The sequence below is a fragment of the Callorhinus ursinus genome, unplaced genomic scaffold, assembly GCF_003265705.2.
Source record: "Callorhinus ursinus isolate GAN/ISIS: 27379988/994484 unplaced genomic scaffold, GSC_fseal_2.0 scaffold13, whole genome shotgun sequence".
In the NCBI taxonomy this organism is placed as follows: Eukaryota; Metazoa; Chordata; class Mammalia; order Carnivora; family Otariidae; genus Callorhinus; species Callorhinus ursinus.
In genome coordinates this window covers 37,213,369-37,226,132 of record NW_027397075.1, presented here as the reverse complement: position 1 = coordinate 37,226,132, position 12,764 = coordinate 37,213,369, and the positions used below count along the sequence as shown (strand labels likewise).

Below are 12,764 nucleotides of genomic sequence, written 5' to 3'. Positions count from 1 at the left end.
CAAAATACAAAATATGGAATCCAAAAGGCTGTCAAATCCAAGTAAGCCAAAAGCAGGTACCAAAATCTGCTAAAAGTAGGGTACCAGAGAGAGGAAAGCAAACACTGAGGAGGCAGTAATAGGATGAGAGTTGGGGAAAATTCCTGGGTGATTTCCTAGAATATCTAACAGATTAGGGTTTGCAGTTTGCTTTTGTAGACCAGCCAGGGCATGGTCATTGATGATCCAGCCCATTTAAAGGACCGATTAGACCATCCCTGAAGTGGGAAGTATTACTCATGACCACTGTATTGGCCCACACCCATCCCAAGGTACTGGTTATTGGAGTTAAAATGGCATCAAGGGTCGTTGCTCACTCTTCACCCCATATAGATGGCTCCTGATCTCAGGTTGGCAGATGTTGGCAAAAATAATAAAGGAGGAAGTAGGGTCATGCTGATTCAGGCCTAGCCAGAGCCAGGAACAGAACAATTAGGAGTGAATGCCAGGGCAATAAGGTAATAATAATGGCTTTTAAGACCCTTAAGAATTCCTTGTAGCATGGCTCCTTTTGTCAAAGGCAGATTTACCTACAGGTCTGGGGAGTGTATGGTATCACCCATTCGTTGGTCTCTGCTGTCTGGTTCAGTCAACATTTAAATTTCTCATTAGCTTGCCAGAGGGCACCTTCCAGCTCGGCTCAAGCAGCCTGTGATATCTTCAACTATTAACTGACCATTGGGATGGGAGTGCTTGGTGGGTGGGAAATATCGGGACTAAGTTGTATGAAACTGTGAACGGTCAAGGGAAACTCTGTTGAGACTAGCAAGGTGAGCTGATCGTGCTGTCTGCAAGTTCCCAGTACCAGAAGTCTCCTCTTGACACCCAGGTGCTGCCTTCTAGCTGGTTACTGATCTTGAAATGATGTGTGAAGGACAAGTTGGACAGTACAATCCAAAACTAAGATGTGTACTAGGGAAGTTTTTCTCTGGAAATTTAATATTAATAGAGCAGTGGTGCCTTAGTTCAGGCTGCTATGACAGAATACCATAAGGTGGCTTACAAACAACAAATTTCTCAGTTGAGGCTGGGAAGTCCAAGACGCCAGTAGATTTGGCAACTGGTGATGGCCCAATTCCTGGTTCCAAGATAGGTGTCTTCTTACTACGTCCCCACATGGTGTAAGGGGGGAGCTCCCTGTGGTCTTTTTTATAAGGGCACTCATCCCATTCATGAGGGCTCCACCCTCATGACCTAATCACCTGCTAGAGGCCTCACTCCTGAAACCATCACATCAGAGGCTAGGATTTCAACATAGGAATTCTGGGGCAACACCAACATGGAGCCTACCATAGGCAGTAAGCTGATAAAAGGGGAGGTGTTCCAGTTTGGAGCTGGAGTCCACCGTGACCAAAAGGACATGGCCGTGAGATTGGCACAAGTCTATGACAGATTCTGTGACAGTGGTATTCCAGGGCATTTGGCGATGGGCAGGGACTCTTAGGTCCGTCTAGACCTCCATTTGTTGTGCAGGCATGTGACTTAATGGCTGGTGGACTGCAGGTCGTTGGCACTCCAGCTCACCAGAAGGAGGTCAGCTTTAAGGAGGCTTTGCAGGCTCTCCTTAAGAACTTCACGGGCCACCCTGGCTCACCAAGAGTATCAGGTTGGTGCTGGAGCCCTCCAGTTTGGACTCCCCTAAATCTGGGAGAGCCAGCAGGTCATTCCGCCCATGCCTCTACATCCTGTCTCTTTGAGGGCCAGGTTTGGATGGCTGAGTAAGTATAATCCTCCTTACTAAATTCTTCCTGGTGGCTATAATGTTCTTTGGCAGAGTCTACTGGGTCTATGAGGGTTCTGATGTCTCTAGAATTTTGGCTTGTGTGTCAGTGCATTTGCTCAGTGGTTGAGCTGAGCAGTAAGCAGAGGATACAGAAATCAAATGCTTTAAAAAGAGGGGTCATCAACTGCACATCCAGCTTTCTCTGACTTGGAGAGGCAATACAGCCCTGTAACTGCAAGCGTGGGTTCAGCCCCTAGACGTCACTCACTCCAGCACTCACTAGATGTGAAACCTTAAACATGCTACCTAGCCTGACAGGAATGGGGATAAAAGTATAACCCACATGACAGAGTTGTTGTGATTACATGAGATAACATATGAAGTGCTTAGTACAGTGCTTACTCAAAGTAAATCCTCAGGAAATGACTACTACTGTTTTTCTGATTTTACCCCAGTAGCTCTAAATGGCAGCGATCTAGCTGTATCCAAATAGAATCCTGGCCCCCTACAGAGCTCACCCCCATGCCTCAAAGGTTGCCCTGGTGGCCAGCAGCTCCTGCGCCCAGGGTGGTTGTTCTTGGACAGGACCAGGTTAAGAACTGGCACGTGGGGTCTCTTGTGTTAGAATCCCACCCCAGTATTTCAAGCATTTCTTTTAAAGGTGCACAGCTCTTCGAGAGGTCTGCCTTTGCACATCTGAGCAGAGTGGCTGGTCTCACCTCGCACAAGCAGGACAGCTTCCCCTGGCAGCCCAGCCACCAGGCATGTGCAGCAAGCACCACTCCCTCCACTCGGCTTGGGAGCCTACCGCAGGGTCACTGGGGAAAGCATGGCAAGGTCTCGAGGACTATCTCAAACTTCCCATGAATCAGCTGCTTGGGAAAGCAGAGCTGCCTGGGCTAACTTTCAGGGAGCACCAGTGCAGATACCTTTCCTGTAGCATCCCTCCTTTTAAAACCACCTAACATCTGTTATGCCCTCCTACCACCACCCTTATTTTCTTCTGGGCATTTCCTTTGCCCATACTGTGTTCTGGTTTGGTGGAATAGTAGAGCGAGGTGTCCTTCCTTCCCTCGAAGGCAGCTAGAGATCCCTGACACCCTCTCACCATATATCCATGGGGTGGTTTGTGACCCTAGGGCAGCCCTTCCTTCTCTCAGGACTTTAAAACTTTAGCAAAAAAATCTAAAGACAGAAGAAAAGATTGGAGTTCATTTGGTGGTAACAACTAGGGGAGACGGTGGAGCAATTCTTGCTCCTGAAATCTAAAACTATCTGGTCCCATCTGTTCCTAGCCTGGCTCTTTAAGACTTCCCTTCAGTGGCGCCTGGGTGACTCAGTTGGTTAAGCATCTGCCTTTGGCTCAGGTCATGATCCCAGCATCCTGGGATTGAGCCCTATGTCAGGCTCCTCACTCAGCAGGGAGTCTGCTTCTCCCTTTCCCTCTGCCTGCCGCTCCCTCTGCTTATGCTCTTTCTTTCTCTCTCAAAAAAAAAAAAAAAAAAAAAAAGACTTCCCCTTCAACCCCCTGAGCTCCCCGACACACTTTCAATAAATTAGCCTTCTATGTGTGTTTGCAAGAGTGGGTTTCTCTGGCTCACAACCAAACCACCTAACTAGGTGCCAAACATCTCATCCTAATTGTAGTGGCAGCAGGCTTAACTCTGGCCTTTAGAGACTGAGCTGTCCACCCGATGGAGCTGCCACGTTCTGAGGGGCAAGGTTCTCATGTTCAGGGAGAGGGGCTGCTGATTTGTATGGAAATGACCACTCATTCCTGCAAAGTGGGAAATCAATTAAGTATTCGGAGGGGCACCTGGGTGGCTCAGTTGGTTAAGCGTCTGCCTTCGGCTCAGGTCATGATCCCAGGGTCCTGGGATCAAGTCCCGATCAGGCTCCCTGCTCTGTGGGGAGCCTGCCGCTCCCCCTGCTTGTGCTCTCTCTGACAAATAAAAAAAATCTTAAAAAAAAAAAAAAAAAAGGAAGCAGCAGCAGCAGCAGCATTCGGAAATCCCACCAAAAAGCCTCCAAATTTTCTAGGATCACCTAAGAATCTCTTTGGGAAAGGGTAGGGCTGGCTATGCCCCAGCAAGCGAGAACTGTAAGCGGGGGCCAAGAGCGGCGGCTCTGGCTGTCAGCTAGGCCACGAACACAGCCGACTGTCTGAAGTCAGGTTTCTCCGCTCAGACTTCAAGAGTCATCCAGTGGGCTCAGGTGGACAGACCCTAAGCATTTTTGAAACCCATCCTATACCTACTTTGATGATGGCAGAGGCAGGCCTGGCCAGGGACTGGGCTAAAAAAAGACTGGGGACTCTGAGTCACAGGGTTTCTGAGGCTTAGGGAACAGGCAAGGGTCTAAAATTCAGAGATAAATCCAAAGGAACAGCAAATATGTGAGCCAAAGCAGGTGCATAGGTATTTGGAGCCAGAGATCAGAGCAAATGCAAGTGTGCCGGGAGCAGTAAGGTAGGAGGGGGGCCTTGCCAAGTGCTTGCCCCAAATGTCCATTTGTCACTCGCAACTTATTTTTGCAGGTTAGTCCATCTCTAGTGCCTCAGTGGATATGGGGTCATGAACAGAGCAGACAAGTGAGGCTATCAAAGCGAAAAATGGTGATTCTGAGTGAATCTTCAGCAGCATTCCTAAATTTCAGTACAATCTTCCATCCTTTCCCTGTGAAGGAAACCATCTGAGCAGTGGCCTGGTGGCCCATCACCACTGTCAAACATCCAGACACAGGTCCAGTAAGCAGGGGGCTCTGACACCCATCAGTTCTGTGACCTTGGGGAGTCTTATAACCATTTGGGGGGGGCCTCAGTTTAATCTTCTGAGAAATGGGATAATAACAGCATCTCCCCCACCTACTTTGTAGAGTTATTGTGAAAATCAAATAAATCATAAAAATGCCTGAAATCATAAGAAATCTGAAAATGCTGCCAAAACCCAAGAGCATTATCAGGCTCCTCTCTTTTAAATTGAAAAAAAAAATGCTTTGTATTTTGCCACTCTTCTCTGCAGAGTTCAGAATCTTCAAAAAGCATTATTTGCTTGACAAGAACTGACACTTTTCACAGACCTCTATTAGGAAATCATTTGAAGAGGCCAGCAAACTTTGGCACAAGCTATTTTTAATCTGGGAGATGAACTAATGCACTTATATTCCCTACAGCTTTCACTGTGACTTTTAAAAAGAAAATGTTCTTGGGTTGTATGTCATGACTTTTCTAGTAGCTGTTGCACAGGGAGTCTCTACAGTTGAGCCACAGGGTCAGCTAAGTAGCACACAGAGATCAGTGAGGGGAGCCCAGCTGAAGCCCAGCACCCTAAGGATGCTACTTGGACTTGGTCTTGGATTTAGTCCGGGATCTGGGTTTAGCGTTGAGAGGACCTTCCTTGCACTGTACCTCTGAAAAGTAAAAAAAAAAAAAAAAAATCAGAGTATTGTAGTAACAATATCTAATATTTACTAAGGACTTTTAACTTTACAAAGCTTTTTAAAAATTCCATTCTGGGGCGCCTGGGTGGCTCAGTTGGTTAAGCAACTGCTTTCGGCTCAGGTCATGATCCTGGAGTCCTGGGATCTAGTCCCACATCGGGCTCCCTGCTCAGCAGGGAGTCTGCTTCTCCCTCTGACCCTCCCCCCCTTGTGCTCTCTCTCTCTCTCTCTCTCTCTCATTCTCTCTCTCTCAAATAAATAAAATCTTTTAAAAAAAAAATTCCATTCTGCCTAACTCCCAAGCTACAAACAGGCAGTATGCCCAAAATTTGACTCTAAGTTGGTTACTGGGATTCAGAATGCATTTTCCCAAAGTTAAAGTGTAATCAGTTAGTTACCTGAGTTCTGGGTCCTGGAAAAGAGGACTATGTGATCAAGGAGAATAGAGAAACAGAAAGAACATTTCCGCCTTCCTTCCTATACATATCCCAAGCTTGGCGGAAACAAAACAATTCAAATAGAGCTAGTATCCAAAGTCCTCCCACACCCATTCCCGCACTCCTGTTCTGTCTCCTGTGCACAGACCCAACTCAGGCCCAGCCCTCAGGATGGAGGCAGGAGGCCTCTCGCCATCAAGCCGGCTCTCCTTGGCTGCTCCATGACACCAAGCTTCTCACTTTGAATCCTTCTGACTGGCTGCTGCCACCTCCATCCCACACTTGGTCATCTTGTTCATGCCCTTGTCTTGCTCTTAGTGTCTCTCCCGGGTCCTAGCTCCTAACTGTAGGCTTCACTGAGATTAGAGCCTAAGCCACTATTCATCTTCGTAAACTTCCCTCTCAATTCCTGTCTTCATTCACAGCTCAGAGCACAATGATTTGCTAATTATTAAAAAGACTGACACAAAAACAAAAATAAATATGTCTTCTGCTCCGTCCAGATCTTCCCCCGTCCTACATCCACAAGCCTCCCTCCTTTACCATATATAACCGTCCATTCTTCACTGCACAACTCTAGAGGGAAACGTGATCTCATGCTCTAAGTCACACAAATATGATGCTGCATATGCCATAGGAATCTCATATTGCTCTGGAGGGTCGCATTTCTCAAAGGAGCTGCCTGCAAACCCTAAGGAATGTCCAACTTATAGATCTTTCTGGGGAAAAGGTTCAGGTCTCCTACATGGCATGTGAAGGGCTTGGCTTAGGAGCCGATTCCCCTAAGCTTTGCAGAGCCTCTCCTCCTCCACCTGTGAGCCCCCGGGAATGACTCTGAGGGAGTATTTGGAAGGAGGGCAAAGGGTGGCTATGTTTGTGTAGGCAATTGTTTATATAGATTGGGGACTAACTGTATACAGTTATCCTCTACTTAAAATTATTAATACTTTTCATTCTGGATTTAACCTCATCCCCAAGATCTTTATGGAAATGGAAGAAAATAACATCACTCATTCCATACTGAGCTTACCTCTCCAGTTTAACATGCAGGTCTTTTGCATGGTTTGCATATTTATTTTTCTGTAATCTGGAAAAAGTCTAGTTTTCAAACCATCAGGATAAAATTACAGTGTAAGATGAAAATGTTTTAATCCACAAAAACTATCTCCCATATATTCAAACCTAAAGCTAAAGGATTGTCACACTTGGAATAATTAGCATCTTACCAGTTGAGAGGTAACAGGAGGAGAGAAAATGAGCTCACTCTGGTGACAGTACAAACACAATGTACCTGGGTGGGAGACTGTGGGGCACTGGCTAACCAACCGCTTTGGCTGGGGGCATAGGTGAAAATAGGGATGAGAAAGAGAGAGAAGTTGTGATCCTCCCTATCCTATCCCTTGCACCAGGAATTGTCCTGGGAACACACCAAAGGGTGAAGGTGAGAGCAAAAATCAAAAACTAGCCTCCAATCCTGGGGTTTACTGAGAACTGCCTGAGGGCAGGTTATTGCACTAATTAGAGATAAGAAAATAAAGAGTTAAATTCCTTTTCCTGTAGAATAATGAAATAATGATTATTTTCATCATAGAAAATCAAACAGGTACCAAAAACCAAAGTCAAAATTCACCACAAACCTCCATCAACCAGAGACAATGTCTATCAATATTTGGATACAATTTCCTTCTTGGTCTTCTTTCTAGCTTTATAAACGTGTGTTTTCTTGCATTTGATATTCAAACATAAGAATTTCCAGGACACCTGGGTGGCGCAGTCAGTTAAGCATCTGACTTTTGGTTTCGGCTCAGGGCTCAGGTCGTGACCTCAGGGTCATGAGATCAAGCCCTGCATCAGGCTCTGCACTCAGCGTGGAGTTTGCTTGGGTTTCTCTCTCCCTCTGCCCCTCCCCCTGCTCATTCTCACTTCTCTCTCTCTCTCTCTCTAAAATAAATTTTAAAAAAGAATTTCCCGGGGCACCTGTGTAGGTCAGTTGGTTAATCGTCTGCCTTCAGCTCAGGTCATGATCCCAGAGTTCTGGGATTGAGCCCCGCATCAGGCTCCCTGCTCAGCAGGGAGTCTGCTTCTCCATCTGCCCGTCACCCCACTCATGCTCTCTCTCTCAAATAGATAAAATCTTTTTAAAAAACTTCCATGTCATTATAAACCATTTTAATAGTGGTATACTATTCAAGTATATTAGTATAACATAATTTAACTTTTCTTCCATGATTGGAGAGGTAGGTTGCCTCTATTATATACAGTGATACATTGAACATCTTTGTGCATTAATCTTTTTTTCTGTATTTAGGATTATTTCCTTGGACTAGATCCTCAAGAATAAAATTATTAGGTCAAAGTATATGCATGTATTTAAGGGATATCTATACATACTCTCAAATTATTTTCTGAAAAAGTTACATGTCTGTCCACCCACAAGTATTATCTGTAAAACAAACGAGTTTGCCCCTTGTGACCAGCATTATATTCTTTCATTTTTAAAAATCTTTGCCAGTTTTACACTGATCTATGCACTAGCCTAATCATATTTGATCATATTCTGCTTTTTTTGTATTGTTCTGTTTTTGTTTTTATCTTTTTTTTTCTTTTTTTTTTTTCTCTTTCTTTTTTCTTTCTTTCCCTTTCTTTTCCCCTGGTTTCAGGTCTTTTCTGATTTGTATACAGTATATTTGCTGGGGACGTTGTTAACCTGTTAGCATTTTGTTCTCTCATTCATCTATTCTCCTCTGGACAAAATGACAAGACGAAAAAAAATCACCTCAGCAAAAAGAACAAGAGGTAGTACCGTCAGCCAGGGACCTACTCAATACAGACATTAGTACGATGTCGGACCTAGAGTTCAGAATCATGATTTTAAAGATACTAGCTGGGCTTGAAAAAAGCATGGAAGTTACTAGAGAAACGCTTTCTGGAGAAATAAAAGAACTAAAATCTAACCAAGTCGAAATCAAAAAGGCTACTGACGAGGTGCAATCAAAAATGGGGGCACTAACTGCTAGGATAAATGAGGCAGAAGAGAGAATCAGCAATATAGAAGACCAAATGATGGAAAATAAAGAGAGATAAACAACTACAGGATCACGAGGGCAGAATTCAAAAGATAAGTGATACGATAAGATGAAACATTAGAATAATTGGGATCCCAGAAGAAGAAGGAAGAGAGAGAGGGGCAGAAGGTATATTGGAGCAAATAATAGCAGAGAACTTCCCTAATGTGAGGAAGGAAACAGGCATCAAAATCCAGGAGGCACAGAGAACCCCTCTCAAAATCAATAAAAATAGGTCAACACCCCGACATCTAATAGTAAAACTTACGAGTCTCAGAGACAAAGAGAAAATCCTGAAAGCAGCTCGGGAGAAGAGATATGTAACCTACAATGGTAGAAATATTAGATTGGCAACAGACCTATCCACAGACCTGGCAGGCCAGAAAGGACTGGCATGATATCTTCAGAGCACTAAACGAGAAAAATATGCAGCCAAGAATACTATATCCAGCTAGGCTGTCATTGAAAATAGAAGGAGAGATAAAAAGCTTCCAGGACAAACAAAAACTAAAGGAATTTGCAAACACGAAACCAGCCCTCCAAGAGATATTGAAAGGGGTCCTCTAAGCAAAGAGAGAGCCTAAAAGCAGCATAGATCAGAAAGGAACACAGACAATATACAGTAACAGTCACCTTACAGGCAATACAATGGCACTAAATTCATACCTTTCAATAGTTACCCTGAATGTAAATGGGCTCAATGCCCCAATCAAAAGACACAGGCTATCAGATTGGATTAAAAAACAAGACCCATTAATATGCTGTCTGCAAGAGACTCATTTTAGACCCAAAGACACCCCCACATTGAAAGTGAGGGGGTGGAAAACCATTTACCATGCTAATGGACACCAAAAGAAAGCTGGGGTGGCAATCCTTCTATCAGACAAATTAGATTTTAAAACAAAGACTGTAATAAGAGATGAAGAAGGACACTCTATCCTACTTAAAGGGTCTATCCAACAAGAAGATCTAACAATTGTAAATATCTATGCCCCTAACATGGGAGCAGCCAATTATATAAGGCAATTAATAACAAAAGTGAAGAAACACATTGACAACAATACAATAATAGTGGGGGACTTTAACACACCCCTCACTCAAATGGACAGATCATCTAAGCAAAAGATCAACAAGGAAATAAAGACTTGAAATGACACAATGGACCAAATGGACTTCACAGACATATTCAGAATATTCCATCCCAAAGCAACGGAATACACATTCTTCTCTAGTGCCCATGGAACATTCTCCAGAATTAATCACATCCTAGGTCACAAATCAGGTCTCAACCAGTACCAAAAGATTGGGATCATTCCCTGCATATTTTCAGACCACAATGCTTTGAAACTAGAACTCAATCACAAGAGGAAAGTCGGAAGGAACTCAAATACATGGAGGCTAAAGAGCATCCTACTAAAGAATGAATGGGTCAACCAGGAAATTAAAGAAGAATTCAACAAATTCATGGAAACCAATGAAAATGAAAATACAACTGTTCAAAATCTTTGGGATACAGCAAAGGCAGTCCTGAGAGGAAAGTATATAGCAATACAAGCCTTTCTCAAGAAACAAGAAAGGTCTCAAATACACAACCTAACCCTACACCTAAAGGAGCTGGAGAAAGAACAGCAAATAAAGCCTAAACACAGCAGGAGAAGAGAAATCATAAAGATCAGAGCAGAAATCAATGAACTAGAAACCAAAAGAACAGTAGAACAGATCAATGAAACTAGGAGCTGGTTCTTTGAAAGAATTAACAAGATTGATAAACCCCTGGTCAGACTTATCAAAAAGAAAAGAGAAATGACCCAAATCAACAAAATCATGAATGAAAGAGAAAGATCACACCAACACCAAAGAAATACAAACAATTATAAGAACATATGATGAGCAACTCTATGCCAGCAAATTAGATAACCTGGAAGAAATGGGTGCATTCCTAGAGATGTATCAACTACTAAAATTGAACCAGGAAGAAATAGAAAACCTGAACAGACCTATAGCCACTAAGGAAATTGAAGCAGTCATCAAAAATCTCCCAAGAAACAAAAGCCCAGGCCAGATGGCTTCCCAGGGGAATTCTATCAGACATTTAAAGAAGAATTAATACCTATTCTCCTGAAACTGTTCCAAAAAATAGAAATGGAAGGAAAACTTCCAAACTCATTTTATGAGACCAGCATTACCTTGATCCCAAAACCAGACAAAGACCCCATCAAAAAGGAGAATTACAGACCAATATCCTTGATGAACATGGATGCAAAAATTCTCACCAAAATACTAGCCAATAGGATCCAACAGTACATTAAAAGGATTATTCACCACGACCAAGTGGGATTTATCCCTGGGCTGCAAGGCTGGTTCAACATCCGCAAATCAATCAACGTGATACAATACATTAACAAAAGAAAGAACAAGAATCATATGATCCTCTCAATAGATGCAGAAAAAGCATTTGACAAAGTACAGCATCCTTTCTTGATCAAAACTCTTCAGAGTATAGGGATAGAGGGTACATACCTCAATATCATAAAAGCCATCTATGAAAAACCTACAGAGAATATCATTCTCAATGGGGAAAAGCTGAGAGCTTTTCCCCTAAGGTCAGGAACGCGGCAGGGATGTCCACTATCACCACTGCTATTCAACATAGTATTAGAAGTCCTAGCCACAGCAATCAGACAACAAAAAGAAATCAAAGGCATCCAAATCGGCAAAGAGGAAGTCAAACTCTCACTCTTTGCAGATGATATGATACTGTATGTGGAAAACCCAAAAGACTTCACCCCAAAACTGCTAGAACTCATACAGGAATTCAGTAAAGTAGCAGGATATAAAATCAATGCACAGAAATCAGTGGCATTCCTATACACCAACAAGACAGAAGAGAGACAAATCAAGGAGTCAATCCCATTTACAATTGCACCCAAAACCATAAGATACCTAGGAATAAATTTAACCAAAGAGGCAAAGGATCTGTACTCAGAAAACTATAAAATACTCATGAAAGAAATTGAAGAAGACACAAAGAAATGGAAAAACATTCCATGCTTATGGATTGGGAGAACCAACATTGTGAAGATGTCAATGCTACCTCGAGCAATCTACACATTCAATGCAATCCCCATCAAAATACCATCCACCTTTTTCAAAGAAATGGAACAAATAATCCTAAAATTTGTATGGAACCAGAAGAGACCCCGAATAGCCAGAGGAATATTGAAAAAGAAAAGCAAAGCTGGTGGCATCACAATTCCGGACTTCTAGCTCTATTACAAAGCTGTCATCATCAAGACAGTATGGTACTGGCACAAAAACAGACACATAGATCAATGGAACAGAATCGAGAGCCCAGAAATGGACCCTCAACTCCACGGTCAACTTATCTTTGACAAAGCAGGAAAGAATGTCCAATGGAAAAAAGACAGTCTCTTCAACAAATGGTGTTGGGAAAATTGGACAGCCACATGCAGAAGAATGAAACTGGACCGTTTCCTTACACCACACACAAAAATAGACTCCAAATGGTTGAAAGACCTAAACGTGAGACAGGAGTCCATCAAAATCCTAAAGGAGAACACAGGCAGCAACCTCTTCGACCTCAGCCGCAGCAACTTCTTCCTAGAAATATTGCCAAAGGCAAGGGAAGGAAGGGCAAAAATGAACTATTGGGATTTCATCAATATAAAAAGCTTTTGCACAGCAAACAGTCCACAAAACCAAAAGACAATCGACAGAATGTGAGAAAATATTTGCAAATGACATATCAGATAAAGGGCTAGTATCCAAAATCTATAAAGAACTTATCAAACTCAACATCCAAAGAACAAATAATCCAATCAAGAAATGGGCAGAAGACATGAACAGACATTTTTCCAAAGAAGACATCCAAACGGCCAACAGACACATGAAAAAGTGCTCAACGTCGCTCGGCATCAGGAAAATCCAAATCAAAACCTCAATGAGATACCACCTCACACCAGTCAGAATGGCTAAAATTAACAAGTCAGGGAATGACAGATGTTGGCGGGGATGTGGAGAAAGGGGAACCCTCCTACACTG

General features: G+C 43.1%; 1 protein-coding gene across 1 annotated transcript in view; it reads right to left on the bottom strand.

The window, feature by feature from the left end:
- Positions 1-3,284: 3,284 nt before the first annotated feature.
- AXDND1 (axonemal dynein light chain domain containing 1) overlaps positions 3,285-12,764 on the bottom strand; it is a 95,118-nt gene continuing 85,638 nt past the window's right edge. Inside the window, exon 25 of the mRNA XM_025878148.2 lies at positions 3,285-5,170. Within this exon, the coding sequence (XP_025733933.1) occupies positions 5,097-5,170 (74 nt within the window). The 3' untranslated portion in view covers positions 3,285-5,096. The remainder of the gene's footprint in view (positions 5,171-12,764) is intronic.